The 18,078-nt window shown below is 41.0% G+C and overlaps 1 protein-coding gene across 7 annotated transcripts in view; it reads right to left on the reverse strand.

The window, feature by feature from the left end:
• Positions 1–934: 934 nt before the first annotated feature.
• LOC142151041 (uncharacterized) overlaps positions 935–18,078 on the reverse strand; it is a 76,025-nt gene continuing 58,881 nt past the window's right edge. For 2 of the 7 annotated variants that reach the window (XM_075206303.1, XM_075206299.1), the window contains 7 exons: positions 16,418–16,515; positions 15,876–15,987; positions 15,693–15,790; positions 15,437–15,548; positions 10,965–11,062; positions 10,426–10,534; positions 936–3,677 (listed from right to left, as the gene is read on the reverse strand). In XM_075206303.1, the coding sequence (XP_075062404.1) occupies positions 2,077–3,677; positions 10,426–10,534; positions 10,965–11,062; positions 15,437–15,548; positions 15,693–15,790; positions 15,876–15,987; positions 16,418–16,515 (2,228 nt within the window). In that variant the 3' untranslated portion in view covers positions 936–2,076. Of the gene's footprint in view, positions 3,678–10,425; positions 10,535–10,964; positions 11,063–15,436; positions 15,549–15,692; positions 15,791–15,875; positions 15,988–16,417; positions 16,516–16,630; positions 16,710–16,831; positions 17,510–18,078 lie in introns of those variants that run through there. The other 5 variants (XM_075206304.1, XM_075206306.1, XM_075206301.1 and 2 more) reach the window with 5 other exon arrangements.

The following is an 18,078-nucleotide window of genomic DNA, read 5'->3' on the forward strand; positions in this document are numbered from 1 at the left end:
ACATTTATGAGATACAGAAAGAAATTAATACTGTAGTGATCATAGAGGAATTACAGTTATAAGGAAAAATCTATAACATAACTGAGGGGAGGGGGGATAATGCTTAATCTGAACTGCATTATAAATACGGTGTATCAAAGGAATCCATTGATAAATTGAGCTACTAAAGTGTAAAATGTGAAGTGAGAGGGTCTGTTGGATGTTTATTCGGTGGCTCTGCACATCCCAGTGTTACAAAATAGCAGTGTCACGTGTGTCACCTTCAAAGACCTCATAGGATGAGCTATATCCTGGCATAGGTTGGAGTTTTGAAACCTGAATAGACTTTTAGGAATTGCTCAACATGGTGTCTGGCACAAGGAGACCATGTCTATATTTAATATAGACAAAATAATTAAGTTTTCAAATATGCCACTTAAAATCAATAACAGTAGTGATTAACCACATATTCCTCAATAGCCTGATGAAGGGCAGCTCATATGTCAAATTAAGAATTCTGCCACACAGAGAAGTTGAGGAAAGAGTATAAGCTCAACTGATACCCTGTACCTAGGCCTGTTTGGTATCAATAGATGGTTAAATCCATAGGGGATTTATTAGTAATAAAAATGGTTCTGTGTGACACCACATAGAAAAGTTAGGTCACATAGAACTGGGGAGTAAATAATGCAACATGCAAATGGAGAATATAAAAAGTGTCACAGACCACAATCCCTGGAGGTGGGGTAAGGTGAAAAGGTGTCTTTAAAAAGCTGAGACCAGTTACAAGAAATGGTCGGTCTTTTGGGAAATCAATCATTATTGATAAACTGTTCATCTTCAAGGCAATTTCCTTTGGCTCAGAATATACCACTTATTCTTAAATTGTACTCTGAATTTAATCCCTTTATTTTAAACTGTGTATGTTATGTCAATTGTTTATTGTTTTTTTTGTTTTTTTATAAACCTATAAACATTGTACTTTTTGTATATTAAATCTAAAAATTTAATAGTGATGTCCTTATTGCTCTAAATTAATTCACGGCCTGTCTAGAAGAGATTGCATGACCATGCTAAACCTTTCATTACGGAAGTGTGAATCGTTAATACATTGGTATACCTAGCCGAGTGTGTGCCTGAATGTACATTTGTGTCACAGAGCTTTGAGGGGCTAAGTGTTAACCTTTTGATTGCTGGTGTGTGCCTTGCTAAACTGTGGGTAACAAAGAGTGCTCATTGTGTGCCAGTGTGAGACAGTATATTGGGGTCCTATTGTCCTTATTCAATAGGTGGTGGCAAACCTGAAGTGTGTGGGGGTGTGAGAGCGCTGTTGTGGGGGCGATTCAGCAGGTCTATAACCTGTGTGATAGGTAAAGAAAAAGAGACTGAATGTTAGAATCGTGGGTAACCTCATACAGTAAACACTTCCAAGCCACAAGTGCGCATAGTGCGGTTTGTGACAGGTGATATATTGTTTGACGGTGTGAATATAGGATAAGATATTAAATCAGGGGGTAGCCAGAGGGGGATATTCCTGACAAATAATATAAGTTAATGAACCTATACACAGATTGTCATATATGTTGAAATATTATATGTACTGTGTGTAAGATTTTGTTATTGAATATATATTGTAACAATGTTGGAAGTAATTATGCTTTTTCATACAAATATCTCCATTTTCATTCTGGGTTTTATATTGCCTTGAGACAGTAATTATAATACAGAGAACTCTGAGAATTAGATTTTAATATAGTGTAAAGGACTGGAGAAGGTTTTGCTTATGAAAGATAAAAGTGTGTGGTTATGTAAGAAACCGATCTAGGAAAAGAATATGAAGATAGCGTGTGCACAGTGACGCTGGAAGTACACGTCATTTTCCTATTTTAATTCTTCATCGTAATACTTAAAGATACAATATCTTAGTTCTTCTATTGTGGTAGTTTATATTTATAACAAATTGAAAAAAAAATACATCTGATAAGGTATTTTATGTACTTAGACAACACAAAGTTTTGTTCTACCCCCTTTGATTGTTTAATAAAAACAGTAAAAAAATTATATATATACACACACAGTATATACACACTACTGTAATCAGACTTGTTTCATATCCAATACCTTTTGTCGTGGGTGAATTTTTTGATGTTCAACAAAGTTTAATTTCTGTGTAAAACATTTCCCACACTCAGAACATGTAAACTTTGTCTCACCTGTGTGAGTTCTCTGATGTTCAACAAGAGATGATTTACGACTAAAACATTTCCCACACTCAGAACATGTAAATGGTTTCTCACCTGTGTGAGTTCTCTGATGTTCAACAAGTTTTACTTTCTGTGTAAAACATTTCCCACACTCAGAACATGTAAACCGTTTCTCACTTCTATGAGTTTTTTGATGTTCGACAACATTCGATTTATATGTAAAACATTTCCCACACTCAGAACATGTAAATGGTTTCTCACCTGTGTGAGTTCTCTGATGTGCAACAAGAGATAATTTATGTGCAAAACATTTCCCACACTCAGAACATGTAAACTGTGTCTCACCTGTGTGAGTTCTCTGATGTGCAACAAGATTTGATTTCTGTGTAAAACATTTCCCACACTCAGAACATGTAAATGGTTTCTCACCTGTGTGAGTTCCCTGATGTGCAACAAGAGATAATTTACGTGTAAAACATTTCCCACACTTAGAACATGTAAACTGTGTCTCACCTGTGTGAGTTCGGTGATGTTCAACAAGAGATGATTTACGACTAAAACATTTCCCACTCTCAGAACATGTAAATGGTTTCTCACCTGTGTGAGTTCTCTGATGTTCAACAAATTTTACTTTCTGTGTAAAACATTTCCCACACTCAGAACATGTAAACCGTTTCTCCCTTCTATGAATTCTTTGATGTTCGATAACATTCGATTTATATGTAAAACATTTCCCACACTCAGAACATGTAAATGGTTTCTCACCTGTGTGAGTTCTCTGATGTGCAACAAAAGATAATTTATGTGCAAAACATTTCCCACACTCAGAACATGTAAATGGTTTCTCACCTGTGTGAGTTCTCTGATGTTCAACAAATTTAAATTTCTGTGTAAAACATTTCCCACACTCAGAACATGTAAATGGTTTCTCACCTGTGTGATTTCTCTGATGTGCAACAAGAGATAATTTACGTGTAAAACATTTCCCACACTCAGAACATGTAAACTTTGTCTTACCTGTGTGAGTTCGGTGATGTTCAACAAGAGATGATTTACGACTAAAACATTTCCCACACTCAGAACATGTAAATGGTTTCTCACCTGTGTGAGTTCTCTGATGTTCAACAAGTTTTACTTTCTGTGTAAAACATTTCCCACACTCAGAACATGTAAATGGTTTCTCACCTGTGTGAGTTCTCTTATGTTCAACAAGATTTGATTTCTGTGTAAAACATTTCCCACCCTCAGGACATAGAGATATTGTAACATCTGTATGAGCTGTACTATGTGTAACAATATCTATATTATCAGGAGTATATTCCTCATGATTAGATCGATCAGATGATTTATCTGCTCTGTGAAGTGTTGGATATACATTTAGGGTAGTGGGGTTTCCTCCTGGAGAATCTTGTGTGATGTTGTTATCTTCTGTTTCAAAATCTGTAGATAAAATTAATTTTCCATCTGAGATATTCCTGTGTTCGCATCCATCTGCTGAAAATAAAATAAATGTATGGGTATAGACATTGTATTTTACATTAACATATTAATATATTATACCCCAAATTATAGATGTTACTATATGGAAAAAAGTATTTGGCCACATCTGTTAATTGTAAAAAATTCGGTAGTTAGGGCACTCTGCTAATCAAAATTTATAGTATACTGCTCCTTGTTAATTATCAATTTACATTCACCAAGATATCTAAGGGGTGCACAACTAAAAAAATTATGGATAGACTTGCCACTGACAAGTGGATCTGTTGGATACAAGAACGCTTGTGTAAAGGTATGGTTTATGGTGTCTAATGTATGATCCTAGTCAAAAATTATATACAACTATGAATATGACAATATGGTAATGCACAACGATAAATGATGAAAGGGAAATACATGAGATCTCTTATGAGAGGATTTAGCATTAACCCTGCTGTTCTGCTCTGGTCTACTATACTCATGTACTGTTCGGGTCGATATGACCCGTATCATAAAATTACGCTTTGTATTAATATTCAAACAAGGGATACTCTCCAAACTTTTATTACAGTAAATAAACATTCAGATGAACAAAGCAAAACAAACAAAAATTACAAACGTTTTTGCAAAGTTGTTTTACATAGGTATTTACTGCTTTGCACAATTTGGGCAATAATATGTTACATGGGATTTAAAAACATGTTTATTGCACTTATCATGTTTGTTTTATTATCATTTTTGGATACATCTGGCACGTTTGATCGCTGTAACATGCCAGAAGTTCCTGGTTGAGGATCATGAGTAGTTGATTGTATGTTCTTCACAATTGTACATAACACTACTGTCCATGGCATATATTGTCTTGAGGAACTGTGGGGCTTGATGAGTGTTTTTCCAAGCTCTTTCAAAAATATATTCTCCTCTTTGTAAGTTTCTTATTGTTCCAGTTGGTGTTTATGGAAGTCCATAGGACAAAGGCTTTGTATGCAGTGATATCACTGATATTATAAAATATTATTAGTGGCCATCGGTTTGTTTTCCGTTTACAAGTGTACGTGTTCACAAGTTGATCCAAGGTATCCACTGCACCTTTTGTTGCGTTATAGTCCAAAATTATGTTTGGCTTCTTGTCTGGCCTAACACTTACTTGTTTGTCTTTATGTAAGGTGCTCAAAAGAATGACATTTTTATTTTTCTTTGAAACATAGTTCACAACCATTATGTTCTCAGTGAAATAAAAAGATTAACTATACACCTGCTTATCTTTGTCGCATGTAAGATTGCGCCCACTCAGTTCACATGTGAGGTCGGCCACAAGTCTCATCCCTTGTTTTTTTCTGGTTTCGCTCCTGGCTCTTTTCCAGTAATACACTTGCGATTTCAGAACATATAATGTTTTAGTATCACACAAAGTCCAGATTTTTACACCATATTTGGCTGGCTTGAAAGGAATGTACTGCTTGAAAGGGCAGCGCCCTCGAAATCCAACTAACTGTTCATCTACGGTCACATTTTCCAAAGGGTTAATTAATTTTGGAAGAACTTCGACCCATTTTTCCAATATTTCTCTTACAGCAGCAAGTTTGTCTGCGCCTCTTCTTACATTATGGGTAGATTTTTCGTCCAAATGAATCACTTGCGAGATTTTACAGAACATGTCAAGTGACATGGTTGATCAGAAAAAATTGCGACCAGTTTCACTATCCCACAAGCTTTTTGTTGCTTCACGGTGAGATTTATACACTCCAGCCAATAATAATAGTCCAACATAAGCTTCAAACATAACATTGTCCAAGTTTTGCCACTTTTCGCCATAAACACGGTGTCCTTCAATATTTGTGTATGTTATGATCTCATTTTCGATGGAACTATATATAACATTGAATGCACTTTCCACGTCATGGATTCTTGCTGTAGCATATATTGTTACACCAGGAATTTTCGTGATAACATTGCATTTAGACAGCCTACCAGTAGGGTGTCGAGGAGGATCAAGTTCCCATTTTATTTGTTCATTCTTTGAAAGAACATATGGAGTTGTAGCAACAGGTTCATTTACAATGTCATCCCTATTGTCGGAATCATAAGCTTCACTTTTATCACTTGTATGATTTTCTTCCTCAGATACATATTCGCTATCAGAAGATTCCCCAATTGCTAGAAGCTCAGCATCAGTCAAAGGTTTTCGTTCGCCATAATGAAATTGATCGTACACAGATCAATCTCCAACTAAATATGAATCATTCCAATCCGTGGATTTATAGCCAAATGAGAGAATAAAAAGAAGACTTGCAAACACTTGAAGTTCAGCATGAATATCTGACTCAACATGTGGACTTGCTGAGACTTGTTGAAACTTTGTAAATAAATGTGTGAAAAGATGACATAATCCAAATGTAAACCAATGAACTGACAATGTATTCCTAATTTTCTGAATTTTTATTGTTGAAGTAATGTGTTTCGAAACATTTACGGTCACTCACTAGTATAATAATCACATCGGATCATAAAAATATATATATATTTTTTTTAATCTTAACAACTATTTGCCCCAAAAAATAAGTCATAAAATATAGAAATCATAATTACATAAATAACGAACCGATACCTAAACAAATTTTGTTTCGGGTCAAATAGACCCGAACAGAACAGCAGGGTTAAGAAATGCCGTTATATTTCTGTGGGTGAATGGATGTTAATGACAGCCAGACGCTGAAGATTCGGTTCTCTGGATCGCGAATGAAGGCATTCCCTAATTTGCTATAACTACATGGTCTTACCCTGTCGTGTCCTGCGGGAACTTGCCTGAAGTGTCCATATGAGCAGTTCAAGCGTCTTTCCTCAGCCGTCTGTTAATCTGATGGTGCTGACCCGCACTGGTGGAACGCAGACTTCCTGTATGGTGGTGTAATTAGGCCAAAATACCTCCTCTAACGCATTACATCCACAAGGACTTTTTCAGAGAGTACAGCCAGGTATTCAATGAAGCCTATTTAAGGCTTATTTTCCTTCAATTTAATACAACTTTATTTAAAACAATTGAGAACAAATAAAAACTAGCTTGTGCTTATAAAAACTAAGAAAGAACACCTGTTATTTATTGAATTTAGGTGTTTCAATCACACCCGTTGGCAGAGGTGTATAAAATCAAGCACCTAGCCCTGCAGTCTCCATTTGCAAACATTTGTGATACAAAATGGGCTGTTTTGAAGAGCTCAATGACATCAAGCGCGGTACTATGATAGGATGCCACCTTTGCAATAAGAAGGTTCGTGAAATGTCATCCCTGCTGGATATTCCAGGGTCAACTGTAAGTGATATTATTAAAAATTGGAAGCGTTTAGGAACAATAGCAACTCCACGAAGGGGAAGTAAAATCACACAGCTGGGTCAACGACTACTAGGGCACATGGTGCTTAAAAGTCTTCCACACTCTGTTGATTCCGTAGCTGAAGAATTCCGAACTTTCACTGCCATTAATCTAAGCACAAAAACTGTGCGGCAGGAGCCTCACATCACCAAGACCAATGCCAAGTGTCGGACAGAGTGAAGTAAAGCACACTGACACTGGACTGTGGAGCAGTGGAAACGTGTTCTGTGCAGTGATGAATCACACTGCTCTGTTTGGCAGTCACATGAGCGACTTTGAGTTTGGTGGATGCCGGGAGAAAGTTACCTGCTTGACTGCATTATGCCAACTGTGAAGTTTATTGGAGAGATAATGGTATGGGGCTGTTTTTCAGGGTTTGGGCTACGCCCCTTATCTCCAGTGAAGGGTAAACTTAATGCTTCAGCATACCAAGTCATTTTGGACAATCCTATCATTCCAACTTTGTGGCAACAGTTAGGGGAAGCCCCTTTACTGTTCCCACAAGACTGTGTCCCAGTGCACAAAGCAAGGACTACAAATACATGGTTTGATAAGTTCGGTGTGGTAGAATTTGACTGGCCCGCACAGAGCTCTGACCTCAACCCCATTGAACACCTTTGGGATGAACTGGAAAAGAGATTGTGAGCCAGACCTTCTCGTCCAACATCAGTGCCTGATCTCATAAATGCTCTACAGAATAAATGGGCACAAATTCCCATGTAAACACTACAACATCTTGAGGAAAGCCTTCCAAGAAGAGTGGAAGCGGTTATCGCTGCAAAAGGGGGACCAACTCCATATTAAAGTATATGTATTTGAATACAATGTCATTACAGTCCTTGTTGGTGTAATGGTCAAGTGTCCAAATACTTTTGCCCATATTGTGTATGTTACTATTAGCAAATTGAAATGTCCAGCGTTTAATTTCAATTTGCAAACTTCAAAAACACTTCATTATAATTATACAACTGTGTTACCAAGCACATTGCATAAGCCCAGCCACAGTGACACGCAAATTGCATCCAGCTTGGACAATTCCAGCCAAAATGCAGACACTGGCAAGTAACATTTCCTAATCATACACATTGCCCACCCAGCATTCTAGAACAGGAAGACTTATTAGACAGGAAGACTCATTAGCCAGTGGCATTGTCCAACAAGACACTGCCCTCACAGACAAACACTGGAGACTCAAAAGTAGAGTAGACATGGGTGAAATTAGCAGCGAGACCTGGATATGGGTTTACACTACTCTTAGGTCTCACATCCTTACACAGAGCAAAGGAGAGTATCAGGACAGATTAGGAGAATGGAGTAGGGCACAGATGGGCAACAGCACAAAGTAAAGTATAAGGGCAAAGCACTGTACAGGGTCAGATCAGCAGAATAAAGAGCAATTGTATAGAGCATACAAGCACGTATATTGGAGGGGAGCTATTGTGCAATCACAGCTGTGTTCAGGCAGGTGGAGTTTGAGTGAAGTGTATTTTGTGATGGGGTGTATGTTGTCTTGGAGGGAGGAGAATAATCTTATATTCTACATATTATTAAACTGATAATATACAGCTGAGGATCAAATATTCACGGCAATGTCACATGTGGTAATACAGAGAGATGGTGTGACTGGATCACTAATAACTTTTGGTAAAAATTTATTTAAAGCAAATAGCGCAGGGCACTTATTTATGTAATTGCACGTACACTTATTTTTTGATATTATGAGATAGGAAATCGTTATTTCTGAGACCAGGGGAAGAAATTTGTCTCTTGTTTAACCTTGCTATAGGATATGCCTATTTCTGATGTATATATCTGATACAATGAGCCTGTGTTTACCAAGCCTTTGGTGTATTGTGATGTGGGGAAGTAGCTTGTTTTTTTTGTTGTTCTGTGGGAATGGGTATTCGGTGATTGTCTGTAGTACTCATGCCAGTCAGACCTTTTGACTTGCTAGTGGGTCTCCTGCTTCTGAAATAATATCCAGGAAATCACAGCAAGGGTTTTGAGAATTTCATAGCCAAGTATAAATATTAGTGGCTTTGCAATGCATGTAAATCTATGTTTGTGTAAATCGAGTATATCCTGATGCTAAAAATAGCATGTGTCTGAAAGGTATAAATGCACTGACTTGTACACTGAAAAGTATCATTATGATTTTCCATCTGACCTGACCACTGATATCTTAATTCAGTGGGACGGTCGCTGTCAGGATACTTGAGCATTAAACAACACTCTGCTTCAAAAACCTGCTTGACAACTTCTTCAATATCGCTGTAATCCTGTGACCTGCCGATTAGACCCTGAAATCTAATCCGCTCTCCAGCTGATTCTGAGGTTTGGACCCAAGCTTTTCCAGTACCACTGCTCTGCCTGCTACCTGCAGCTCTGGTCAGTGTGACAGGCCAACCCGGATCCATAGTAAGAGGTCCAGAGTTACCAGCCCCAGTGTACCAGCACACGAGTACACTAGCAGTGACAGTTAACCAGAAGGAAAGTGGTTGAGCGCCATAAAGGAGTTCAGTGGAGGCAGCATTATAAGCCCCTCCTATTGCGGCAATTGGGCACATTTGGGATAACGAAAGGAAACAGTGGCAAAGTAAGCCCAGCCGGTTCACAGCAACAACAGACAGGGTGGCATAAGCGGTCCATCCTGTCACAGATGGTGATGGATACTGTCACAGGAGGTAGTGTACAGGAGGTTCATGGGTAATTTCATGGTGTCACTGACATCCCATAAGATACACCAGACAGTGGGTGGAGGAGACTGGTCAGATGTCTGGGCTGGTAACACACAATGATATGATGTGAGGAGGAGACTGGTCAGATCTCTGGGCTGGTAGCACACAATGATATGATGTGAGGAGGAGACTGGTCATACCTCTGGGCTGGTAGCACACAATGATATGATGTGAGGAGGAGACTGGTCAGATCTCTGGGCTGGTAGCACACAATGATATGATGTGAGGAGGAGACTGGTCAGATCTCTGGGCTGGTAGCACACAATGATATGATGTGAGGAGGAGACTGGTCAGATCTCTGGGCTGGTAGCACACAATGATGTGATGTGAGGAGACTGGTCAGATCTCTGGGCTGGTAGCACACAATGATGTGATGTGAGGAGGAGACTGGTCAGATCTCTGGGCTGGTAGCACACAATGATATGATGTGAGGAGGAGACTGGTCAGATGTCTGGGTTGGTAGCACACAATGATATGATGTGAAGAGGAGACTGGTCAGATGTCTGGGCTGGTAGCACACAATGATGTGATGTGAGGAGGAGTACAGGAGTCTAATAGGGGCTGAAGGCTCCGGACTCTCCTACTGGACAGATACATTTTCCGCATTAGTTTGTAATGACAGAGGAGAATGTAGAATAAATGACTGTTTATTACTCACCTGTGCTGATATATGTAGGGATTTCCTCCTCCTTACACTGCGGACCCCTCACATACGTGTCTTCCTCTCCTTCTGTCGTTTCTACTTTAATATCAGTCAAGACGTCACCCTAAATAACCAACAAAACAATAACAATATCATCATCACTTTAATGTATTTATATGGCGCCACAGAATACGCAGCACAACACAATCAACAAATAATAAACAAATAAAATACAGATAAGTAAGGGACAAGAGAAACAATATAATCAGTAAAAATCAATGCAAGAGACAATAGAGAAAGCAACTACATAAGAAGACAACTAGAATAAAGGAAGCAATACAAAAGAATAGGAGGTAGAGAGAGCCAAACTTGTGAGAGTTACATTAAGAGGATTATGGTAATAAAATATATCATATCTAATAATATCTGATTTAATCATTTGAGATGAAACAGAAGAATATCAGTGTATAAGATCCAAACAGCTCTTTTACAGATAATGTAATAAAGTCACTTTGGCATTTAGGTATTTGGCAAGACCCAAAAATGTCATATACCTGATACTTCTGTGGGATAATGGGGTTTTCCTGTGTACAATCCTGTGAATAAAGAGGACGGAGATATCTCTGTGGGGTATTTCTGTTACTGGATCCATCTGTAGGAAACAGACACTGACTGAATACATCTCAAACACCCTCAACCTTCTAGCAATAACAGAAACATGGCTCACGCAATCAGACACTGCCTCACCTGCAGCCCTTTCACATGGTGGTCTCCATTTCACCCACACACCAAGACCTTGAGGCCGACAAGGAGGGGGGGTTGGACTACTTCTCTCCCCACAGTGCACGTTCGCAGTTCTACCAAATGTCCCATCACTTACGTTCACATCTTTTGAAGTACATGCTGTTAAGGTTTTTAACCCGTTCCCTATGCTTGTTGCTGTCATCTATCGCCCCCCTGGTCCACACCAACAATTTCTTGAACACTTCTCTGCGTGGCTCCCTCATTTCTTATCCTCTGACATCCCCACCATCATCATGGGTGATTTCAACATCCCTATTTCTAATCCACATTCCAATGCTGCTACCAAACTACTCTCTCTAACCTCTCCCAGTGGATTGAATCCGCTACTCATGAGGACGGCCACTGTTTAGACCAGCGGTTCCCAAAGTGTGCGCCGTGGCTCCCAGGGGTGCCGTGGAAAAGCCAGAAAAAAAACAAAACAAAACATAAACTTACCAATCCGTGCGGCGTCGGGGCCCAGCATCCTCCTCTTTCACGCAGCTTGTCACTATAGTGACAAGCTGCATGAGAGAGAGGGAGCGGGGCAAAGGAGAAGGGACAGCTTGACAGAGGCCAGAGGAGAGGGGACAGCGTGACAGAGGCCAGAGGAGAGGGGACAGCGTGATAGAGGCCAGAGGAGAGGGGACAGCGTGACAGAGAGCAGAGGAGGGGGACAGAGGGCAGAGGAGGGGGCAGCGTGACAGAGGGCAGAGGAGGGGGCAGCGTGACAGAGGGCAGAGGAGAGGGGACAGCGGCCAGAGGAGAGGGGACAGAGGGCAGAGGAAAGTGCAGCGTGACAGAGGGCAGACAGTGTGACAGATGCCAGAGGAGAGGGGACAGTGTGACAGAGAGCAGAGGAGAGGGACAGAGAGCAGAGGGGGCAGCGTGGCAGAGGAGGGGGACAGAGGGCAGAGGATGGCACAGCGTGACAGAGGGCAGAGGAGGGGGGCAGCGTGAGAGGGGGCAGAGGAGGGGAACAGGGGGCAGCGTGGCAGAGAAGGGGGGCAGCATGAGAGGGGGCAGTGTGAGGACAGAGGGGGCAGTGTGAGGGCAGAGGGGGCAGCGTGAGAGGGGGCAGAGGAGGGGGACAGAGGGCATAGGAGTGCACAGCGTGACAGAGGGCAGAGGAGGGGGCACCGTGAGAGAGGGCAGAGGAGGGGGACAGCGTGACCAAGGGCAGAAGAGGGGGGCAGCGTGGCAGAGGAGGGGGGAAGCGTGAGAGGGGGCAGTGTGAGGGCAGAGGGGGCAGCGTGAGAGAGGGCAGAGGGGGCACCGTGAGAGGGGGCAGAGTGACTGGATGCAGAGGGGGCAGTGTGTCTTGATGCAGAGGGGGCAGTGTGTCTGGATGCAGAGGGGGCAGAGTGTCTGGATGCAGAGGGGGCAGAGTGTCTGGATGCATAGAGGGCAGAGTGTCTGGATGCAGAGGGGGCATTTTTGCATACAACTAAATAAGTATTTCTGTCTTGATCTAAATACTTATCACATTTTTTTGACCCAACTACTTCTAAGACAGGACTGCTCAGTAATTATTTTGGAGGGGTGCCTTGAAAAAATTATGGAGACTCTAAGGGTGCTGCGAACTGCAAAAGTTTGGGAACCACTGGTCTAGACTATGCTCAGTTTCCGATTTCCTTAACACTCCTTTCCCCCTCTCGGATCATCGCCTTATTAGCTACTCCCTCACCCCCTGTTCTTTACCCTCCTTGGTGTCAAACTCTTCCAAGCCTCCTCACAACCGCAGGAATATCAACTCTATTGATCTTTAACAGTTTTCCACCTCTCTTCAACACCTTCTCACCCCAATTTCTACATTCTCCTCCCCTGATCGGGTAGTACCCCATTTTCACCAAACCCTAGCAACTGTCCTGGATCAAGTGGCTCCAGCGACACTACATACTCTGCGTAGACTTCGTGCCAACCGTGGCACACTAAAGTAACACGAACTCTCCAAAAACTTTCTCGTAAAGCAGAACGTCACTGGCGTAAATCTTGTACCGCTAATGATTTCATCACATATACTGATATCTACCACTCCTATAGAAATACACTGGACACTGCTAAACAAACATACTTCCAATCTCTCATCTATGCTCAGGCTTCTAACCCCAAACGCCTTTTTAACACATTTAAATCTCTTCTGAATCATCCCGCCCCAAATCCTCTAACTAACATCAGTGCCCAGGATCTTGCTTCCTATTTCAAGGACAAAATAGATAAGATCAGACTTGAAATGGTATCATCTCCCTCGACAAGCAATTGCCTCAATTCCTTTGTAGCACTCTCTGACACTCTCTCTTCATTTTATCCCACAAATGAAGAGGAAGTTTCTACTCTCTTTTCATCTTCCTACTCTACCTCCTGTCCTCTAGATCCCATTCCCTCACAAATTGGTAGGTCCCTGTCTCCTGTGCTCATTCCCCCTCTAACTAAAATCTGTAATCTATCTCTTTCTACTGGCATTTTTCCATCACTATTCAAGCACGCAGTGATTACTCCCATTTGAAAAAAACAAAATTCTGACCCTAACTCTCTCGCAAATTACCAACCCATCTCTCAGCTCCCATGCCCCTCCAAGCTTCTCGAGAGAATTGCCTACACTCGCCTCACACACTTTCCTACAGCAAACAACCTATTGGATCCTCTTCGGTCAGGCTTTCGCTCTCAACACTCCACAGAGACTGTGCTGACCAAGGTTAAGATTGATTTGATCACAGCAAAAAGTAAAAACCATTACTCTCTTCTAGTTCTCCTGGATCTCTCTGCTGCATTTGACACTGTTGACCACTCTCTCCTCATACAGACGCTACAATCCCTAGGTCTTGAAGGCACTGTCCTATCCTGGTTCTCATCCTACCTATCTAATCGCTCTTTCAGTGTTAATTTCTCTGGATCCACCTCTTCTCCGCTTCCTTTATCAGTTGGCGTACCACAAGGCTCAGTCCTAAGTCCTCTGCTATTCTCTATCTATATCACTTCTCTTGGAAAACTAATAAGCTCCTTTGGATTTCATTATCATCTCTACGCGGATGATACACAAACCTATCTATCCTCTCCTGATCTTTCACCATCTGTGGTGTCTCGCGTTACTGACTTGTCTTTCTGCCATTTCATCTTGGATGTCTTCTCGCCAACTCAAACTCAATCTTTCAAAAACTGAATTAATAATATTCCCACCCAAAAACAGAAGCTTCCTGCCTGACATTTCTATTTTTGTTGATAACTTGACCATAAATCCCACCCGCAAGCTCGCTGCCTCGGTGTAATCCTGGCTCACAACTATCCTTTGTTCCCCACATCAACTCTATATCTAAATCATGTTACATACATCTAAAGAGCATTTCCAGAATACGCACATATCTTACACAAGACACAGCAAAAACCTTAATTCATGCACTTATCTCCCGCATCGACTATTGCAATTCAATCCTTACTGGTCTTCCCAAAGTCAGACTTGAACCCCTATAACCTATTTTGCATGTAGCAGCTAGATTGATTTTCCTTGCAAACCGTTCTTCCTCTGCTGAGCGCTCTATCAGTCTCTACATTGGCTGTCTGTATTTCAAGGAATCCAATATAAAATTCTTCTACTAACATACAAGTCCATCAACATAATTGCACTGACATTCAATTCCTAACTTGTCTCAAAATATCTCCCTACTTGACACATCCGTTCTGCACAAGATTTGCGTCTCTCTTCCACTCTCATCACATCCTCCCATTCTCGGTTACAGGACTTTTTTCAGGCTGCACCCACTTTGTGGAATTCCCTCCTCTGCACAGTAAGACTTTCCTCTAGTCTTCAAACCTTCAAGCGTTCTCTGAAAACCCACCTCTTCAGATAAGGTTGTGATATTCCTCAACCATCATCTTAATTTCCCTAGATTACCCTATTGCCATCCTCTACACAGCTAACACAAGACATCAACCCTCCGACCAACATTGCCACACACACAGCCCACTCTATACTATTACCTTTGCATTCTAGCTGGTCCAGTGTGCAATATGATGTAGCACGTGCCCTTGTGTTTCAAACTCCCATTGTCCTATAGATTGTAAGCTTGCGAGCAGGGTTCTCTTACCTCTCTGTCTGTATGTATTACCCAGTATTGTCTTATTAATGTTTATTCCCAATTGTAAAGCGCTACGGAATTTGCTGGCGCTATATAAATAAATGTTGATGATGATGATTGTTTACGTAAACAGAATATGTGACTCTTTTCTGTAATAAGTGTTTATTACTCACCTGTGCTGATATCTTTAGGGATTTCCTCCTCCTTACACTGCTGATCACCCCTCACATACGTCTCTTCCTCTCCCTCTGTAATTTCTACTTTAATATCAGTCAGGACGTCATCCTAAATAGCCCACAAAACAAGACAAATATATTTAATAATATCTGATTTAATAATTTGTGATGAAACAGGGGAATATCACACAGCTCTTTTACAGATCATATAATGAAAAGTAATTTTGGGATTTTGTGAGACCATAAAATCTACCTGATACTTCTGTGGGATAATGGGGGTTTCCTGTGTACAATCCTGTGAATAAAAAGGACGGAGATATCTCTGTGGGGTATTTCTGCTACTGGATCCATCTGTAGAAAACAGACACTGACTGATTACATTGTTTATATAAGCAGATTATGTGATTCCTTTCTGTAATATATGTTTATTACTCACCTGTGCTGATATCTGTAGGGATTTCCTCCTCCTTACACTGCTGATCACCCCTCACATACGTCTCTTCCTCTCCTTCTATCGTTTCTACTTTAATACCAGTCAAGACGTCACTCTAAATAACCAACAAGACAATAACAATATCATCATCATCTGAATTTATTAATTTGGCGCCATAGAATCCGCAGCACCACACAATCAACAATAAATAAACCGTAAAAAATACAGATAAATAAGAGACAAGAGAAACAATATAATAAGTAAGAATCAATGCAAGAGACAATAGAGAAAGCAACAACATAAGAAGACAACTAGAATAAAGGAAGCAATACAAAGAGGATAGGAGGTAGAGTGAGACAAACTTGTGAACTTTAACATTAAGGGGATTATGGTAATAAAATATATCATATCTAATAATATCTGATTTAATAAATTGAGATGAAACAGAAGAATATCAGTGTATAAGACCCAACAGAGTTTTTTTTACAGATCATAAATTGGAAAATTCACTTCGGTATTTGGTGAGACCCTAAAATGTCGTCTACCTGATACTCCTGCGGAATACTGTGATTTTCCTGTTTACAATTTTGTGAATAAAGAGGACACGGACATCTCTCTGGGGTATTTCTGTTACTGGATCCATCTGTAGGAAACAGATTGTGACTAAATACATTGTATATATGTGATTCTCAGATGAGTATCTATGTGGCCCCTCAAAACTATTCTCTCCTCTACAACAGCAGAAATTCTCCTCTTACCCAGTGATGTGAGGATCCGGTGATTCTCCATCCTCACGTCCTCCTACAGACCCTTGTGCCCTCCTAAATACTTCCACTGCTGCACAGAGAAATACACAGTGACATCCTGAGACCTTATAGGAATCTGACTACACAATGACACAGTCATCATCCAGACACATCCCTGGTGTTACTGTATAATGCCCCATTCCCAGCAGTCACCTCTCCAGTCACCAGCTGAATGATCTTGTTGGTCAGTTCCAGGATCTTCTGGTCATTGTTTCTCCCATGTATCAGTGAGTGAGGTTCAGGCACCGTGATGGGGATCTGGGTCCTGCTCAATCCTCCTGACACACAGGGGCGGCTCCTGGGTGTCACACACTCACCAGATCCCTTGATCACTACTGTGTAATCCTGTGTATTGAGAGAGACATTAATGAAAAGGTAAATGAAACCACACGTATTTGGAATTTTTTTAGGGGTTTATTGTGCAAAATACTGTATACAATAATGGTCTATTTTACAAATGCAACCCCTATAACATATGTAATGGTTTCCCGTTGTGAACTAACAGTGCTGCTCCTATAGCCCCTCCTCCATGATGATCTCAATCCCCTAATTGTAAAACTTACATCTAAAAATACAACAAAAGCTGCAGACCCCAAAGTCTCATGAATATATTAGTGATAGAAAAACAACATAGTGCTGGGATATATGTACAATGTACTTCATTCATAAACTGTATGACTGATGTACATAGCATCTAACCAATCAGCTCGGCTCTTCCCACACTGACCAATCCTAGCGAAGTCACTCTGTTTGGTTAGAATGATTGGCTCTAAGCCGGTCATTTACGAGGCGGCTCCTCTGAGGAGACGTCCTTTTGGCGTTCATGTGGGTTTTTCATTTTAACCCTTTGGATCGCGAGGACCCCAAGATTTAAGTGAGAAATAAAGCTTAGAAAAGGGGGTTTGTGGGGTTTTATTTGTAATAAAGATCATTTTCAATGGCGTCTATTTTCCAGGTGCACTACAGGTCCCAGTGGGCACTGCATGCCAGGGAATGCTGGTGCTTGTAGTTCTACAAGTGACAGCATGCTCTGGCAGTTATTGGGATGCTGGCACTTGTATATAAACAAGCACCAGCATAAACATTTTACATTGTAGGCATGACAGTGCTGGCTGGGACTTGTAGTTCATCAGCAAAAAAAACGAACGGGGCTCCCATTTTTGTGTAGGCCCGATTCCCTTGGGTAATTCATGAACTGAACGGGCTAGAGCGTGTTCACATTATGGCAGGGGGCCCATACCATAGTGTCATAGCCTATAGTGCTGTTAGCGGTTCTTGCAGTGGAATACCGCCTTCCCCCCAAATTGCTGCTGCCAGCCTGGGCCATGAGCACTAGAGCTGGTAGCAGTTGGGGGAAGGGGGCACCCTGCTTTATTATTTTCCAAAATGTAAAATAACGA

Source organism: Mixophyes fleayi, chromosome 4, assembly GCF_038048845.1.
Source record: "Mixophyes fleayi isolate aMixFle1 chromosome 4, aMixFle1.hap1, whole genome shotgun sequence".
Taxonomy (NCBI): domain Eukaryota; kingdom Metazoa; phylum Chordata; class Amphibia; order Anura; family Limnodynastidae; genus Mixophyes; species Mixophyes fleayi.